General features: G+C 28.1%; 3 protein-coding genes across 8 annotated transcripts; 1 reads left to right on the plus strand and 2 right to left on the minus strand.

Moving 5' to 3' along the window:
- The first annotated feature begins 1,224 nt into the window (after positions 1-1,224).
- Positions 1,225-4,772, plus strand: LOC132921301 (uncharacterized). Its single transcript, XM_060984257.1, has 2 exons — positions 1,225-1,382; positions 3,572-4,772. Exons 1-2 carry the CDS (start codon positions 1,332-1,334, stop codon positions 4,313-4,315), a joined length of 795 nt encoding a protein of 264 aa, XP_060840240.1. The 5' UTR covers positions 1,225-1,331; the 3' UTR covers positions 4,316-4,772.
- Positions 4,773-8,034: 3,262 nt separating this feature from the next.
- On the minus strand, positions 8,035-10,307 carry LOC132922679 (tRNA (uracil-5-)-methyltransferase homolog B-like). The gene is made up of 8 exons (XM_060986323.1): positions 9,901-10,307; positions 9,608-9,838; positions 9,342-9,512; positions 9,044-9,276; positions 8,720-8,931; positions 8,494-8,636; positions 8,354-8,432; positions 8,035-8,283 (listed from the first exon to the last, which is right to left on the minus strand). Exons 1-8 carry the CDS (start codon positions 10,006-10,008, stop codon positions 8,069-8,071), a joined length of 1,392 nt encoding a protein of 463 aa, XP_060842306.1. The 5' UTR covers positions 10,009-10,307; the 3' UTR covers positions 8,035-8,068.
- A 4,482-nt stretch (positions 10,308-14,789) lies between these two features.
- On the minus strand, positions 14,790-20,003 carry LOC132922294 (E3 ubiquitin-protein ligase RNF185-like). 6 transcript variants are annotated; one of them, XM_060985736.1, is made up of 7 exons: positions 19,748-20,003; positions 19,294-19,454; positions 17,670-17,801; positions 17,276-17,330; positions 16,679-16,790; positions 16,505-16,614; positions 14,790-15,453 (listed from the first exon to the last, which is right to left on the minus strand). In XM_060985736.1, the coding sequence occupies exons 2-6, from the start codon at positions 19,446-19,448 to the stop codon at positions 16,517-16,519; spliced, it is 552 nt and encodes a 183-aa protein (XP_060841719.1). In that variant the 5' UTR covers positions 19,449-19,454; positions 19,748-20,003; the 3' UTR covers positions 14,790-15,453; positions 16,505-16,516. The 6 variants fall into 6 exon arrangements, with proteins under 6 accessions (XP_060841719.1, XP_060841718.1, XP_060841716.1 ...); XM_060985735.1 differs by lacking the exon at positions 14,790-15,453 and adding an exon at positions 15,527-16,226; XM_060985733.1 differs by lacking the exon at positions 14,790-15,453 and having other exon boundaries at positions 15,527-16,614.
- Positions 20,004-20,194: the final 191 nt, after the last annotated feature.

Genomic DNA, 20,194 nt, shown 5'->3' on the forward strand with positions numbered 1-20,194 from the left:
TTATAACTTAATGTTTGATATCAGTTGATTTGAATCACGTTATATTATAATATACCGTGATTTTAATTAACTATATAGTTGTTCTTAAATTAATTTTAAAATTAATCAACTTCAGTTAAGTAAAAAAATTAATAGGTATAATAATTCCCACTTTTGCATTTTACATAGACATTTAATACCTATATATTATATACATATATACAAATACAAAGGTGTATAAAATAATAATAGGTATTAGGTATAAGGTATTATACGTAACATTTTGTTTTTTTTGTCGATTTTTTTTTGCATGTGTAAATTACACGTTAAAAATGTTGATTTTAAATAAATAAGAGTATATATACTATGAAAACCAATTTAGTCAACAGAAAAATTATAATCATCAAATTCATAAGTGTAGGCGTACAATAACCAATCGATGGTTTCTATACCATATTGAGTTTAGCGTTAGGTCTACTATTATTGTTGATGTGTATAGAGGGTGTCGTCCGTGTTCGTTAACACATGCATATTAATTATTTGGAATATTAACATTGTATTAAAACCTAATTTTAGTATAATAATTATTATTTTTAGAAATTTTTGGTTTGCTAATATAGTAATATGTATAAAAAAAAAATTGGTTTCAAACGTTATCTCGAAAAACGCCATGACACGGAACTTATATAAAACATAGTTGCATGCGTATAAATATTTAAAAAGTTTAACTATCAATTTTCATTAAATAAGATCTTTTATTCATATAATTTTAGCTTCAGACTGTACATATAGTTATTACCTTTATTAATCTGTAGAGTTTTCAAGCTTAGACAAAAAAAAAAGGTGTACCCAAAGAGCGGGAATGGAAACTCAAAATTAAGGGCTGATTTTAAAAATGTTAGTCTCACAAACCGTTATTCGGATCTCGGATGACCTTTTTTGGTTATTTTCTTTAAATAATTCTATAAATACAAATTGTATAACGCAGCGCGGCGATGGAGTTATCCATCCCTGCACTCTGCAGATATAGAAATTCGTATATACCTATATTACTTATTTACTATATATATACTATATATATATTACTTATATGCGTATTGCACCTATTTATGTATACAAAGTGTAGACCTAACATGTGAGACATCCTGTAGACATAAATGTAACTGTGAGTGGATTACCTATAAACGGGTTTTTTCACAATTTTTACACCACAACAGTAATTGCGGTATTTATCATGCCAGGTGTTGTTGACTATTGTTCGCGTGATCCACCACGTACAAAAGTTGCAATAATCGGGTATAAAAATACATAACTGCTGTTAACCTGCGAATACTATACAAAAAAGCTCAACGATGGCTTACATCCAAATATTGGCGATCGTGCTGTGCTCTTGCTTCGTACAGGTAAATTCAAATAAAATAAAATCAATATATTTACCTATATATAAAACGTGAAGACTAATAACTGATATAATTTGACAATAGTTATCTTTAAAGTCATGCGATCTATTTTATATATTATTGACATGTATTGTATATTTGTATATTATTCTGTATTATAAATATTATCATATTCATTATTAGGTATAGACAATATAATATAATATATAGTTACCTATAGCCTATAGGCTATAACTTTAGAGTTCTAAATTTATTTTCATGGAGTATTGTGGTGATATTTTCTAAACACATTAATTTAATGCTCATAACAATATAGTATTATAATCGAACAAATAACTAAAAATTTGATATTATCAAATATGTTCATACCAATTGTGCATTTGTGCCGTTTCTATACATGGCCGACTTAAAATTCTAAGCACCTAGATGATTATTATCGAACAATATTTAAATTTTAAATTAACACCAGCTTTTTGTTGTGATTCGTAATGTTTTTAGTATCCTATATTTATAGGTTATTATTTTTGTAATTTTCTTTGGCCAGCAGTAGGTACAATTTTGGGAATACATCTTATCTTCGGGATTCGTGTATTTAAATTAAATAAATAAGTATAATATTATATTATGTGAATAAAATCTATAATTCAGTGGTTTTTAACCTGTTTGTCGCAGCTCCCAGAGACGTCGTCGGTTTTTATAAAGGAGCCGCGTCCGCAATGGAAACTGAACATTTTTCATATATTATTATAATGTTCTTTATTATTATTATTATTATACGTATGGGACTCGTATATTAGATTTCAAAATCAAAAGGAGTCGAGAACCCCAAAAATTTGAAAACCACTGATCTATATACATGTATATAATTTATTTATTTATTTAAATCTGCATCAGAGTTAAGACGTTTTGCTGTGTAAGTCACGCAAACTCGGATTAAAATTTTTCAGGCTCCATTAAGAAATGAAAAATATTTTCTGTATAGTTGTATTTTTATCTAGCTTATATCTACTAAATTCAATTTTCGTATCATACATCGTATAAATTTCTCATTATACTAATATTAAATTATTTAAATTATTAAATCCTAAAAAGGAAATAAGAAAGTGGTTTTATTTACAAAATCGAAGTTTTTTTTAAGTAAATATTTATATTCGTATTATAAGGACTATAATAATTGTAGTGAGCTAAACAACTAATTATTGATAAATTATGTTGTAGTCGTGGTGTAATAAAATAAGATGATGCAAATATTTTCAATTGCAAATTATTCCATATGTTTTACAACTAAAAAATTAGACCAAGTCCAAATGACTGATTCGTGATGTCGACTGACGTAAAGATGCTCGTACTAACTCTGGTAATTCACGTCTATCGGAGTCCTCTCCAGGGCCCCCTTATACAGTCAGTTTCCCCTGTCCTACTCTTCTCCAGTCCCTTTTGGCCAAATAATATGCGTCATTTGTGTTCACCAGTTATTACGCATTATTACGCAGCTTATGATTCACGCAGACGTGCGATGACCTAAATATATTGTGGCAGGATGACGTATCTATAGTTCAACCAAATCCGTACAAGGCGTACATAGCCGTATTATACTATTCTGCGTAGTTTCTGGTACGGACGAATCTGATTCGTTGTTTGTCAAGGGACTTGAATTCTTATGTTATGGATCCGGTGTATTTTTGGAATACTGGATTTGCTAGGCCTATCTCTGCTTTTTATGTTGTCGTTTAACCTTCACTTTTCCTTGTTATAATCCTGGCACCAGTTACAGGATATCTGAGAGTATATATATAATAGTAGTATGTTTTTTAGTGTTTACTATACATTATGCGATGTAACGCCTACTGTTTATTGTTATTATTATTATTATTACCACTCTGAGATGTCAGAACACGTAGCAAAATATTTAGATATTTTCTTTTGCACACAGTACTTAATAAATATGCTAATAATGAATTACAATATTACAAATGTATATGATGCGAAATTATAGACGCGGCCTTTAAAAAAATGTCAAGTCTTGTGGCCCGGGGGACATTATCCACCACACTTGACTCTCCCCTCCACCCCGCTTAATTCGGGTTTCGTTTTCCGCTGTATGATGTCGGCGTTTTTTGATAAAACGAAAATACGCGTTCGTTTCTCGCATCTCGTTGGGAACTCACCATTTGGACGTTTTCGTGTTGCAGGACGCGTTTTCGGTGACCAAAGTCGTCCGGAAATCGGTAGCACCGGCTACGACCAATGACGTGGCGGATCCGCAGTTTCCGGACGCTAACGACCAGACGGCCACGATGCGGCCGGTGAGACGGATGACGACTACGGTGAAGCGGACCGTGTCCCGAAAACCGACTGCGGTTCAAGCGCCACCTCCGCCGCCGCCACCCAAGTACCCGTACCTGACGGCAGTGAACGACATGTTCTGGGACGTGTGGGAGGATATCAACCGGAACGACGTGGGCAAGCTGAGCACCAGGGCGCTGAGGAACACGTTGGGCAGCGTGCTCGTCGACGATCTGTTCTGGTCGTCGGCGACGTCGGCGGTCAGGAGGCGCGCCAAGGTGACCAACGAAAGTCAACGGGCCGACAACAAGATCCGTATGTGCAACGCGCTCACCTCCGCCCTCACCAGCCCGAACGCCATGCAGGGCTTCAAGGAAGTGGTCAACGAGCTGTACGGAACGGTGTCCCGCATCCGGTCGGACGTTGGCACGGACGCACTACGGCTAGCAACCGAGTTGGTCAACGGCGGCGAGGTGACCAACACCCTGAACATGCTCACCAACATCGTGACCAACGTAAGGCTCAACCCTGAGATGTTGAACAAGGGATTCAACATGTTCCATAAGACGCTAAACCTGGGCGGTATGTTAAACATGAGCGGTGGTATGGCCAAGGGCCTCATGTCGATCACGTCCAAGTTCAACAAGTAACGCGCGCGCGTGTTGCACACACAACAGCCGTGTTATAGTGCCCGCCTACAAGATTATAAAATAAATAATAATACATAGTCATCATCGCGTCAATTCTGTGCAATAATAATAATTATATCGTTTGCCCGTATCATACGTAATATAGTAGGTATATCTCTTACAGGTAGTACTATATATATATATAAATATTTGAGCGTAAGCGACAAAGCATATTATAATATTATACATAAGTACTTCTTATTAAAATATTTACCGACGATTTACATTCGAGCAGCGGCGGCCATCGTCATGTAATAGGTATATTACGTACAACGTTTTGTGTTAACGTGTCATAATATATTGTTCAAGCAACTGCTCCCGTACGTCATTACACGCAACCATACCTAATATAAATAAAATACCTGTATAAGATTGTTATTGAATGTATAAATATAATATATTATTAATATTACATAAACTCGATTTGTTTTTTACACATTGGTAACGACAATACAATTTCTCCTCGCGGACAACTGCAGCAGTGCAGCGCACTGTCTCCAACGCATATCGACATACATATAATATGACCCCCAGCTGACCTTCATATTATATTATATATATTATAAATATAAATGATATTATATGTTTATATGGTCTGCAGATGCACGAATAGTGTCTGCACGCGCCGGATTACGTCCCTTCCGTCATCGCATCGTCACTTTATATATATTCATGCTACGTGCTCTGACATCTCAGAATATAGTAAATAGTAATACGTAATAATAATAATAACAACACATTAAGATGTCTGGTGGAGCATAATAATATAACAAACGGTAGTAAAACTGTTTACTAAACACCCGAATTATCTCGCGACTAGTGCCAGAAAAATTCTAGGAAAAGCTCTTCCAAACGACAACATCAAAAGAAATAGTTCTAAGAAATCCAGCCTACCAAAAATACATACCAACTCCAAAAACATAATATTAATAGTCCCTTGTTAAATAACGAATCGGCTTCGTAAATAGTAATTATAGACTATAGTAACTTAAGTTTATTAATATTATTCTTAAACTTTTTTAATATATTAATTTTGAAACAAGTTATTATAAGTGTTTTAAATATAAAAAAGAACCTATTACGTGATGCTCTAGATCAGTGGTTTTCAACCTTTTTTCGATCGCAATCACCCATTTTTTATTTTTTTGTAATGCGACCCCCTTCAAAAAAAAAAGTTGTTTTATTCATCAAAATTTGATTTAATTACTGATAAAATATTTATATATTATACAATTTTGATTAATTTACATTAAAATTTAATTAATTTATAATACAACATGACAACATTATTTTAAAACGTATTGTTAAGCATACAGTGATACACAATAGATTTAAATATAAAAAAAATTTTAAAAATGTACAATTTAACTTGTTATTCACGTGCTAATGGGATACTTCAGATATTTGAGTTTGAACTTTTGATATTATTGATTCCATATTAGGTTTTATATTAGAGACTGCTACTCTTAAGTCTGATTCTAAATTTAATTTCGTCCGATATTTGTTATATTATTATAGATATAGAACAAAATAAAAAAATTATAACTTGTTTTATTTTTAAATAACATGGAATAATCATTTCGTCTATTATTTTTGGCGACCCTCAAACTTATCATTCGCGACCCCCGGGTTGAAAACCTCTGCTCTAGATAATAGATTTACATTTAAATTTGATAATATATTTGTATTAAAAATGAATGATTATTGCCTATTCGATTATTCTAAATGTTCACTTTTTTATTTGTATCATGTACGTTTGTAAAACGGAAACCACACACGTGAGTAGGTACCTACTTCCTATAACCAGTGCTGTAGTGGAGGGTATATGGCGATATACGCCGTATACCTTCTGGCTATTTTTAATGAACTCCGTATACCTTCTGATTAAGGTCGTATACTCTAGCTCAGGGGTCTCCAATTAATATTTTTGAAAGGCCACATTAAGGATCTAAAATTTTTTCACGGGCCATCAAAATTCTAAGTACATATTTACATTATTTAAAAACCTATAATATTTAACAAAAATAATAACACATATAATGTTGTCGTAATAATGAGTTATTTATTATTTGTTTGCGGGCCAGATAAAATGTGTTCGGGGGCCGTATGCGGCCCGCGGGCCGCCATTTGGTGACCCATGCTCTAGCTGTTGTAGTGAAATCACCATATAATATAAAGAATAAAACCATTAGATTATTATTATTATACCAGATAATTTTAAACCCATTTTAAATACAATCGCATCATTACCATGTTCGACAACTGAGTGCGAAAGAGGTTTCAGCCTTATGAATAATATTATTACACATTTGAGGGCATCACTTTTAATTTCAAACGTATCAAGTTTAATGTTTATTAAAAGTAACGGACCACCTATTGAAGTGTTCAACCCAGAAATGTACGCGAGGCCGTGGCTAGAAGACCATCGATCAGCTGATGACAACCAATCAAGATTGAGAAGAAATGATTTAACAAAATCGGGATCCCGACAACATTTATGGAATATTTTTCAATAAAATATTTTAGTAAAATACTTTAATAAAAAAATTGTTTAGTTTTAATTTTAATTTGTACAAATGTATCTGTGTTGTGTTATTTACCCTCCACTAAAGTATTCGATTAGACGATTATGTGTTTTTGCTACCTACTTTAAGAGTTTAAGACACGATACCTAATGATAGTATAAATATTTAATATTATAACTCATAGTATACCCTCTGCTTTTTTTAGGACTATTGCACTGCCTATAACATTCTCTCAACATAAGAACATAATAAACATAATATAATATATAATATGCCAACAGAGTACTGGAACATACATATCTATTATTATTTATTATGCAATTATTATAGTATTATACAGCCATACAGGTAATATACCAATACATAATACATTGGATATACTATATAGGCAACCACTATTTTTTTAAGTGCGTAATTTTATATTCTGTGCATATTTAAACATTTTTAGTGTATAGGTACTGTGTATTTTGATAGATATTTTAGTGCATTTAAATCTGTACTTTACAATTATAGTTAGTTCACACTTTTATTATTTACTAAACGTGTGGTAGTGTATAGATCAGCATACAGTATTGTATTTCGTTTCCCCCCCACTCCACGTCCAAATGTATAGTTAATGCCATTAGTAGTAAAAAAACTAGTATTTCTTTAGAGAACTGAAATTGCCTCATTCTAAGTAGTCGACGAATTGTTTAACTTTTTAGTTTTTTATCATATATATCGATTTTAACAGCGAACCAATTTATGTGTGTATATTGCCTAACTGAATTTATTTTAGGAGCTAGAGTATAATATTGTTCACAATTAGGGGAATTTAATTTTTCACTTTTTATGGGTTTACATTTGCCCTAAATTATTAGTGAATTTAATTTTTTTTTTTTTAAATTTCAAATTTTACAGAGAACTATTCTGATATTGGAATTTTAAAAAGAAATATCAAAAACTACTAGGTATATAATGAAACATGGTAAAAATTTGTCTGGAGATGAGTAAATTGAAGGAAATATCTTTAACTTGATTTTTATTTATATTAAAAAATAAAATTTCAGGGCTTTTTAAACAAACCTGATTTAAATTACTTTAAACTAGGTTATTTCAAAATATTATACATTAAATCAATCTATTCTGTGATTTAGTAACAAACATAAATTAACATACAAGGTTAGATATTTTTTATTTCATATACATTTTAACGTTTGAACATGAAAATTAATTCACAGTGTTTTGTATGAGGAAACATATCAACTGGTTTAATAGATTCCAAAGTAAAAGGGCGAGATTTTTTGTCATTAACAACTAATTCTACAAGGTTTTTCATAGTTATCGGACTGTCCGCCTTACAAGACACATATGCAAGACTGTTGATCAACCTATTATTTCTAATAGCATTTATGACTTTTGGATCTACAAAAAAATTAAAAATTAATAAAACAGTCAAGATGTTAGTATGTTACACATGTTTATGACAACTTACGCACGCCTGCTCGACCAGGATTTAAAACTGTACACAAATCACTGGTCATGCTCAATTCATCCAAAACTTGTTTTAATACCTTCAACAAAAAACATTATGAGGTACTTCAGTTCATTAGTAACTTGAACACTTGTATTTACCATTTCTACTTTTCCTTCAACAAAATCACAATTGAGTATATTATTTATCTTTGCAGTCTCTTTAGCGTCGTTAACAGCTTGTGCCACAGATTCAATACCAATACATGACTGTACATGTTGACTGCTTAATATACTTACTGTGCCTATGAAAAAAAAAAAATTATTTAACAACTTATTTGTGTAAGTCAATATTCACAATTAATTATTTAATATGAAGAAATTATACCAGTGCCTGAACATAGATCTAGCAAAGTAGATGTCTTTGTTGGATTCATTAATTTGAACAATTCATTATACAAAACTTCAGCAGTTAATGTGTTAATTTGAAAAAATGAGTCTGGAGATATCCTGAACTTAAAATTGCATAAATCTTCATAAATGTACTTTTCACCATCAACAAGAATAAATGTCGAATCTTTTGAACTTCTAGTGTGCAAACTAAAAAAGTAAAACAAAATCTATAAATTATTCTACAGTATATTTAATATAAAATTTCTCAATTAACATAATATTATGCACTATAATAGATAAATAATGTATTATTAATTACCTAGGATGAAAATATAAAGATTGTATATTAATATTAATACTTTTTAAAAAGTCATTAAATCTACGTTGTTCATCTAACATAATTTCATTGGTATATCCTCTAGGATTAGCAACCGCTATAGCCATTATGTCACCTTTTAAATTACTTCGCACAATAATTCCTCGCCAAAAACCACCGTCCATATGGTCATAACTAGCAGGCAATTCAGATTTTCTAACAAAAGTTTCAAAAACCTTAAAATGAAAATATGTTTGTAAATACATTTAGTTGGAACGATTAAAATCAAAATATAAACTACCTGAGCAATATCTTTATGCGATTGCCTCATATTAATTAGTTTCATGGCAGGAACACAATAGATATTTCCATTAGATAGATTATTGACAAAAAATCCAAGGGTTTTAGGATTACCATCGATACCAGGCCGAAAATTAAACTCGTCTTTATTGCGGTATTCATTGATTTGTGGCTAATACACACAGACATAAAATAAAATGACAAATCATAATAATAATACAAGTACTTATATAATCAAAAGTATAGTTGTATAAAACAAACGCTTACAGATGATGAAATAGGGAAAACTTTAGGTAGTCTAATCAGGGTTTTTGCATTATGTAGTCGGCTGCGCAATTCCTTGCATATAGTATTTGTCCATTGTTGTTTCAGAACCAATTGTTTCTCATATGGCACTCGACATAAAGGAGTTACAGATTTCTCCAAAGCATAAAATTGTGTTTCATCAGTAAGTACATCCGTACTGGACACTTCAACTTTGTTTGTAATAACTGAACTCTATTAACAAATCATTTGTATTATTGAGATTTTAAAACTATTTAAATAATGTATTTATATACCTGTTTACGAATGTGCATCCAATGATTAATAAACGAGTATGTCAAGTCTGCGTGCCTTCTAATTTTTAGAATGTTGTGTAAATTATTATTACAGTAAGGTGAAAACATTTTAAATAAAAACAAAATAATGTCTATTATAAAATGTATTTTATAATTTTAAAATATAAATGTTCACAAACGTATCTTATATAGGTATCAACAGTGTAAACTGTTAAATATTTAAATTTATTTGTTTACACCAAAAAGAATAAAAATTAAACGGATAGACTAATAAATGGAAAAAAAATATGGTTCGCTCATAATCATTAAAGCTTAGATTAATTAGTAATTAATGAAGTTGAAATATAATTATTATATATATTGTAACTGACAACTGTATACTTAATAATATTATAGATCACATTTTTTGTATAATGCGGTCTCTTCGTTTTTTTTATTATCACAATAAATTTTTAACAATAACAATATTGACAACGGTATAGATAATATTATCTATAGCCGTGATATAGAATTACCATAATATACAAAGTGAATAATTTCGATACCAATTGGCAATTGCTTCTGTCGTTGTCTAAAACACGGTACAAAGAAATTTTGATGTGTTTTTTGTAAAACATACCAATTGATTAAGTGAAGCGATGAAAAATCTGAACACAGATTTGAATTAATTATCGTTAATCTACTTGATATCGACTTTCCCAAATTTTTGATTTTATCATCTTGAATCTAACAAGTTATATTAAAAAATTGTTATATTTCAATTTTTGAATAAGTTATGTAATATTCAATACATTTAATATGATAATATATTGCTTCTCTTCCGCCCTTCTTGCCAGTCAAATACAGATAATATTATAAAGACTATATAATACACTGAACTAAATACTTAGTTACTAGTTAGTGCTATAATATGACACTATAATTTATAATATTTATTTTTACATCTCAGTTTTTATTAGGCTTAGAGTAAAACCAATAGGTAGCTTGGGAAACCGTTTTATTCATTTTATTTTTTAGATTCTAAGCTGAGCGGTAAATGTGCTGATTTTACAATAATTTGTGATTTTTATAATAATATTGAATATTGAAATGAAAAATAAATTAAAAAATATGTAAGGACATAGTTTTCAAATAAATTTTATTGCGAGTTCAAATATGTTTTTATTTATTTTATGTATCATAAACAGATTAGTTTACACGATTAACCAAAAACCAAAACATTCGACCAAAAAAAAGTAGACACCTTAAGTTATTTTAAATTTTTATGTTCATGATACAATAATTATAATATACAAATGAAGTTACTTTTTTAAAGATTTTTATTAAGACTCGGTAGTGTACAGGTCATTAAAAATTTAAAATCTGAAGATTTTACAACCGCACAAGTAGTATATTATAATACTAATATAAAATTGTTAAAACTACCAGAAGAAAGTTTAGAAAAAAAATAATTAAATTTATTTTTTGGATTTAGCATTTTCGTCATTTTATAATTTTGAATTTAACACGGCGTTTAGCGTATGCAATATTGATACATGTTATACATTACCACCTAAACAATAAAAATAATTTATCATATTGATATCAGTTGATTAACGTAGGTACGTAGGTTTCAACGTAACATACTAACATATACGATATACTTACGTTAAAATGGTAATGAATTCGAGGAGGACTTTGCCCCCATTGTTTTTGAAAATTTTATTTTAAACATACATAAGTTTTACGACATTCTAAATCATAATAACTTTGAATTTATTGCATTACGTAATATTATTATGGATTTACGGTATTACTAGTGGCGTATACACGGGGTGGTTGAACACCCAACCACCCCCCCCTATTTTCATTATACGTAATAAATGTATATAATATATACGTAATATCTAAAAATGAATAATATTAAAAAAAAAATTTTATATTCTCATTTTAAGTGCATATTTTACTTATATTTTTTAATAGAAATTAATTTTTTTTTAAATTGTTAAAAATTTTTTTATATAAGTACCTACATATAAACGAATATTCAATAAAATTAATTAATGTCGAAATTTATCTCATCTGCGAAAACATTTATAGTTGAAATTATGAACAACCAATCTACTTTTATCAACACACAGACTTCATACCAATATATTGTATGCTTCTTATCAGGGGCGTATTTAAAAGAGGGACACATGGGGCCCGTGCCTCCCCCATTCACCGTATTTTATACTAATTTTTATTATATGAGAAATTTTACAATTCTATGCCCTATGTACACAAATTTGAACTTTTTGTTTGTGCCCCCCCCTAAGACATTTCTAAATACGCCCCTGCTTCTTATTATACAGTTATACACTTATGTATAAACGGGTCACGCCGTAACAGGGTATCAATCATTGTTATTTGTTTGATTGTTTCTTGTTTGTCAATTGTATATTTTTTATTATCTAACATGGATATTTCTTAGGTAGTATTTTCCTCACTTGTACTAGCATTTATATTTAAGGTTAGTAATCAATGTTTATATAGTAATTTAGCATATTTTAAGGTTTTTAAGGGCATGAAGTCGGTACATTGGTGCTATGAATTTAATTCCTGAAGAGGTCATTAACGAGTTAGGACAAAAATCCAGAGAATTAAATATTGTTCTGTAGTAAAAATAAATCTTTGTAAAACAACTTAATATTTTAACGCATTGATATATATATATATATATATATATATATATATATTAGGGTGGTCCTTATTTATAGAGGTAAGAAAAAAATATTTATTATTTTAATGTAGAACCCCCTCACTTTTTTCATTGTGATGAGAAAATAATTTTGGTTAATTCTGGTTGTGACTACTCACTCCCTTCCCGTGCCCCTGACGGGTTGAAAAATAGTCAACAAGGGTAATTTTGTTATTTTTTCGACCTAACTAAATAAATATGATACTTAGCGAAAAAATATATAGAGCTTAAATTGTAGAATATAAAAGTTTCAATAAAAAATGTAAGTATATTATTTATTGTAAGTCTATTATTTTCAATGAAATATAATAAAGAACAACATTTTTAATTTTTTTGACTAAATTGATAATTTTTAGTTATTCAAATATATTTGTTGGACAAATAGTTATAAAAAAAATGTTTGAATAAAAATTATATAAAACTATATTTCCTAACAAAATGTTTATATGTAAAATGTTCATTGGATCTTTCATTTCACTGTTGTCAGATTTATTAAATATTATAAATATTATGATAAAAAAACGGTGATTTGCCATTGTATATCAAAAGAAAATATGGTAATTTGGTAATTAAAATTCAATCAAAATATATTTTAATGCAATTTACACACTTAATACTTCAACATATTATATCAAACTATTATACATACTTATTATTAACTATTTATTCTTTTTTGTTTCGACTGATATATCAATATCAAAAAAAGCTAAAGTAACCGATTCAGGACTTAAATACCATAAATGATTTTTAAATGTATTAAATGAAATTCTTCATATACTTTCATCAATTGTTTTATAGTTATAAAGTTTTTACAGTAAAATTAAGATTATTATAAGGTGCGGTCGAAGCTAATGTTACATCAAACCCTGCTTCAATATATACACAGAACAAAAATATTGAAATGTTACATAGCCCTTTCTCTTCTGTTTTAGTTAATTTAAATTATATATTTAAATATAGTAAATTTTTTTCATGTTGCTTTTACAACGAATTTTACCTCTCAACTTCTCAACTTCAGCGCCAGTGTCTTTAAATTTTTAGGCTTTAAACTACTGGATGATGGAAAGGTTATTAGCTCCGGATCTCCCGTCATGTAACACGGACAGAGAAATGAAGTATCTTCGTTTCTTTTTGTATCTCCACTAGAATACGATGGAAGGAAAATCGTTTAATAGTCATTGATAGTGATCAAAATCTTTTGTCTGCAATAAAATGCAATAAAATAAATCACATGCATATGAGATACCAGAAAAACTAATAACAACTATTGACTATAGTGGTATACCTCAATTGCTTATGCCATCGTTTCTCAGCCTGGAGGTCACGATCACATTGATTAGAGGTAACATAAGTCAAAAATAATAATTAATTAAAAATATTTTTTATACATATGGTCAGTGGCACTGAATGGAATTAAAACAGGCAGTTCAAATAATTTGATTAGCCCATCTACAATTTACCACTTCCAATCTATCATCCTTCAAAAATATCTTTTTTTTAAGCATACCTTTCTTTAGATAATAATTCATATATAATATAAAACACAAATAATTTGATGAAATATAATATAAATTAATTATAAAAGATTTTGGGACTCTCGTTTGGTGTTGCAGTATTGCCTGTTTACTAGGTGATAAGGTTTTGAGTGTAGTAAAAAAATATAAATTAAATTGTCATGGTGAGTTGTTTACACTTTAGTAGTGTATATCTCGACATTGAGTAGGCAACTGTTGTAATGGATTAATGGAATTTTTAATTTAAATTCAATGATAAACATTTTTTTGGAATGGCAGATATTTTCCCCCTAACTATTTTTGGCATAGTAGGGCATTTCCCTCCGTAAATTATTTGATGCGAACATTTTCCCCCCATATTAAAAAACTATTTAAAACGAGTATTATAATTATCACAATATTTTCCCATCCATATTTAAAATGTATTTAAAATAAGTATTAAAATAATCACAATATATTTTGCAAAAACCCATTGCAATTATTATATTATTATATATAGGTAATAGAAATCAGACATAAAAGAGTTTTTACAAAATGTTTCATATTTATATATTTTGATTTGTATAATTATTACTACTAATATTATTATGTATTTCAAATCAATTAATAATGTAAAAATGTAAATAATTAAATTTAGTACACATTAAGAAAATAAATAAGAATAATAATTTCATATATTTTATTATATTAATATACTAATTAGGTACATTGAAATAAAAATATGGGAGGGGGGGAAATGTACACTTACCATTTTTTTGATAACTTATTGATTATACATAGAACACGCATAGAAAATAAATTTAAAAAACAACACATATTGTAAAATCAATATTCTACTCAGAATCTACTATTTTGAAAATTGCATTATACTTAATATTATAACAGGTAATGACATTACTTTTACATTATTAAAACACTCATTATTTCATTCACTATTTCTGAAGTGAAACTTTTTTACCGAGGGTACAAAAAAAAAGACAACGGTCGGGAATGGTCAGGCCGCCTCTTTTGCATATAGTAAATAAATAAATAAATAAAATATATAAATAAAAATTTTAAAAAATACAGTTCTATTGAAAATAAGATTGTAAAGTGTTGTTTTTCTTTTATTCAAATATATACCTAATATCAGTTGCATGACTGATAGAAGTTTCACTTCATCCGCGCATACTTGTTACACACACATTTTTATAAAAATGTAAAGTGAATAAACTTACTTAAATCAATAGACAAAATCTGGAAACCTTTTGGGAGAACCAATTTTGTGATTTTCTCATACTTAAACAATTCTGATGTATCCATCAGAAAAATAAATGTCTCCTAAAATATCAAGAATGTAATAATAATGTATTAAGATTTTGTACGTCAGAGTACAATAATTAAAAATAATTAATTTAATAAAACTAGAAAGTGTAATCTGCAGATTGTAATCTGTCATGTCATAATTATAGAAATTATATTAATAAAATAGTTATGTAACACACGTTATACATAGTATATACATAATAAATATTTATAAATAAAAAAGAGTAGTCAAATAACTTATAATTAATGTATACACCTCTGATATAAACCTTTTCAGTTTCCAATGATGAATCGTCAATCAAAATTAGTTAATAATCTTAAGAAAGATTAATGATAAAATATATTCAATATTAATTTTATTTATAGTCTATCTTTAAGCATATCTTAGAGTGGACTGAATTAGGAGCATATAAATGAAGAAAAAAATTAATATTAAATAGGTGTAATGGATAACAGACAATATGTTGAATAATCTTACATTAAAGGAGATGAATACAATGAAAAAAAAGGATTAGTTTTATCATAACAAATCAAAACAAATTATTATACTATATGAATAATAATAATAATTAACTCAAAACAAACCATCATAAATATCATAATAATGAATAAAACAATACTCACAAACAGTAATTAAATAACAATTAGACTGTGAAATTGGAAATAAATACTTTCAATTATAATAACATTATACAATACAAAAATTAATATTTGCTTGGAAAATGTAATATAATTAAAAACATGGAACTGATTAAATTATTGCCTTTTCCAAGAATATTCATGACACCCTAGATTAATAATTGTCAAATTGTTAAAAAGTTTAATGCTAAATTATAACTTAAGTTCTTTATACTATAAAAATAATAATATAACTAACAATCACAGTAAGGATTTCAGACTAAGCACCAAAAAAATAAAAACTGAAGAGACAATTTGAAAAGCTTATATAGTTAATGATTTAAAACTAGATAGTGAATAAAATTATTATAAAATAAAAGAAGCCACTGTGAAGTGCTTACTTTAGTAATTCAATAAATGATAAAATAATAATAAAAAGAAAACATACTGTATAAGTAAATCACGCTAACAATAGCCAAATAATAAATATTACTGCAATCCACAAGAACAATTTTGATAAGTAATGATCATCTTGTTGTAATTGACCAGCAATTGGAACTAATTAAATTAAATCCATTATTGAAAATGAGAACTCAAAATGAATCAATTGTTATGTATTTACCTCCATGTGGACGATCAGAGAAATTAAACGATGTTAAAAATCCAAAAGGAAATGCTCCTATTCCAAATGACAAATGAAACCCGCCATCTCCAAAGTTAAAACCAGGAAATCCCTGAAAGAATTAAAACCAGTTCCATGAAAATAAAAATTTTATTGAGGGAATCAGAAGCGGTGATTTTCTGTTTTTATTTAACACACACACATACACATAACATATAATTATAGACATCTTCTATTCCCAATATGATAAAATGAAGCAATATGAATTCTGAAAACAGATTTGAATTTATTGTCAAGTCTACTTGAGATAAAATTTCCCACCTCTTTCATATTATACTAAAAACATAATATTAAAAAAGAGTAATTAAAATATTGACATACTTCGATTTTTGGAGAAATTAAAATAAAAAAAATTAAAGATATGGAAACATCAATCTAAAGTATACTTGACAAGAAATTCAAATCTGTTTTCAGAATTCTTATCGCTTTGTTATATCAAATAATATATTGAAAATAGTACTTGTCTATAATACTGTTGTACATGTGTTAGATAAAAACAGATAATCATCGTTTCTGATACCCTTATTAATAACTTACAGTATTAGCATCAGGTTCAGTTCTTTGACCAGCAGGCCTAGGTGGCACTTTATTTCTGAAACAAAAAAATATATTTAATAATAAACACTGAATTTATAGGTAAGCATTAATTAAAAAATTAGATAGTACCAAGTCGACATTAAATTAGACTATTATAAATTCATTATTATAAATAATGACTTAAGATTGTTTGACTTAATGTAAGCATTATTTATAAAGGTTACACTAATAAAATATAATTTGTACAATATTGTTAATTATTATAGTAGTGTATAATGTTTAATAAAAGATTTAATTTCAAAATAACAATTTATTTATGATGTTTATTTTAATAAATAAGTTGTGTTAATTTAAATTAACAGTTATAGCTAAAAAAAATTTAGCTTAAATTTACCTGGGATCTTCTTGTTTAGTATTTCCACGTCCATAAATTGGTATTACTTTATCTTTACTTATAACGGCTTTACACACAGGGCATACTTGTCGACTTGATCGAGTTTCTAACCATTGATGCAAGCATGGCCAGCTATAATATTAGAAAATTTTCATTTAAACAGAGTGATAACACAAACAATTTATTATATGACTAAACAATAGTAATTAATAAAGTTCAAATTTAAATACATAAAAAACAATAAAAAAAATCACTTAAAATGAGAAAAAAAACATTTACTGACAAATATCTTAAATTTAACCATCAAAAATATATTTTTATAAAATAATTATATTACTAACACTAAATAAAAAAATCTAAACTCTAGCAATTAATAAGCTTCAAAAAATAAATGGGTTAGATATTTTTCTACATGCCTTCAATTTAAAGCAAACTTAACTTATTATTGTTTCTTCATAACGATAGAATAAAAAATTCAAAAATTTAAATTCATAGGTATTTTGCATATTTCATCAACTTTAGAAAATAAAAGTGTATATTTTTTAACTTTTGTTCAAAAAGTACAATTAAATGGTTTGTACCTAAACAAAATTGATATTTTAATTTTATAATTTGTGTTTTATTTTAAAACTTTATAAATAGTGAAGATATATTTTTATTAATATTATTCAGGTGTAAATGTCATTTTTTCAGTTCAATAACTATCACCAATCTTAAAATCTTTCTTTTATGTAATACAACTATTTTTAATATAATAATATACCAACAATACAACAATTTAAAATTTAAATTTAAAAATGTTGTTTGCGTATTTTGTCTATTAAAGCTCTTATAGCTTCCAAACTGTTGTAATTACTAATTACTAAGTATGTATAATATTATATTAATATATTTATAATTTAATAATATTTTATTATATTATCAATACGGAATGTATTGGATTTCTTACATGAGTTGTTATAATTTTTTGCTAGCAGATTATCAGGATATATAGATACATTTTAACCTTTCTTTTTGATTTACTTTAAAATTGGTAATAGATATTTAAGTTTAAAAATATAAATGAATAATTTAATTTATAATTACTTTACATTAGCAAACAAACCTAAGCTCAAAAAGTTGGTAGCATTTTTTATTTTTATGTTTACTAATTGAGAAAGTAAAAACTTTTTCTTAACTAATGAGATCATATTATATGTTAAATTGTGAGTATATACAATTAAACAAATTTAAAATCCTGTAAGTAGTATCTTACTTTAATTAAAGATTAAAGGATACAGAAACAAGTGACCAGTTATAACAAGTGTTTAAATTATGGTAAAAACCACATTGAAAAATAATGAATGTTTGTACTTCATGACCCAATAATAAACATTTTTCAAGTATATTTTACTAATTCTTATTGACAAACTGAACTAACTTTCTAAATGAGCCTAGCGGTTATATAAAAATCTATTGGATAAAGTATGAACCCAATCAAATTTCAATCACAATTTGATCATTTAATATTTTGTACCCCATGAATATAATAAAACAAGTTATTTTAATAAGGGAAATTTACAAGTCCATAAATAACTAATACATTTACTCGGTACTACAGTTTTAATTTATCAATGGTACTAACCAAAATAAATGGCCACAAACACTGACAACTGCGTCCTTTGCATTATCCAAGCATATGTTACATTCAAACATGTTATTTTGTTCATCTTTGCTATCATTATCTTTATTGTCTGTGTTCTTTCGTGAAGAATCTGACTCGTTGCTAGTAGTTGCCATTGCGTTCTAACACGTTCAAAAACAGACTTATTATAAGAAAGTAATAATTAATAATATTGTAACATTAGTCCTATGTAATACCGTAGACAGAAACGTCACACACACCACCTAAAACCAATAAATATATTTTGGCTAATCAACATTAATAGTATGGTAGTTGTTTGTTATTGACGTACACAGTATTATTATAACTTTGGTTTCGGTTATCTCCTCTATAAAAACGTAAACAACTCCTACACACATAATCCTCATACGTGATCAACGACAAATGATGTAACATTGTTGTTTTTTAGACTTACGACCAGTGACCAGATGAATATATGACGTATCTGCTCAGACTATTCTATTTCTATAAGTCCGTTACAGATTTCAATGGGTAAAATATGATTTGTCAATAGTCGGACATGCACTCCGGGATTCGGCAACAGATTCGTGTCTCGTGAGTCGTGACTGATAGACGACGAAAGACAAACCCAAGACCGAAGTCCGAACAAAATGAAACCAAAATTGCACAAAATTAGAACACGGGGAAGCTTGAGATATAATAATATTATAATAATTGATTACTGATTAAACCCGATGTTCCTGATAATATTATTATCTATTCTATTTCTATACCACAAAATGGGTTACGTACCACCTAGATCCCGCGACAAGTAGATCCACGTACGTCAACTGGATCCCTTTGGACATTTAGAACTTCAAAGACAATTTAGATTCCATATTAACTATAATCTCCCATGTCA

This window comes from Rhopalosiphum padi, chromosome 2 (genome assembly GCF_020882245.1).
Source record: "Rhopalosiphum padi isolate XX-2018 chromosome 2, ASM2088224v1, whole genome shotgun sequence".
Taxonomy (NCBI): Eukaryota; Metazoa; Arthropoda; class Insecta; order Hemiptera; family Aphididae; genus Rhopalosiphum; species Rhopalosiphum padi.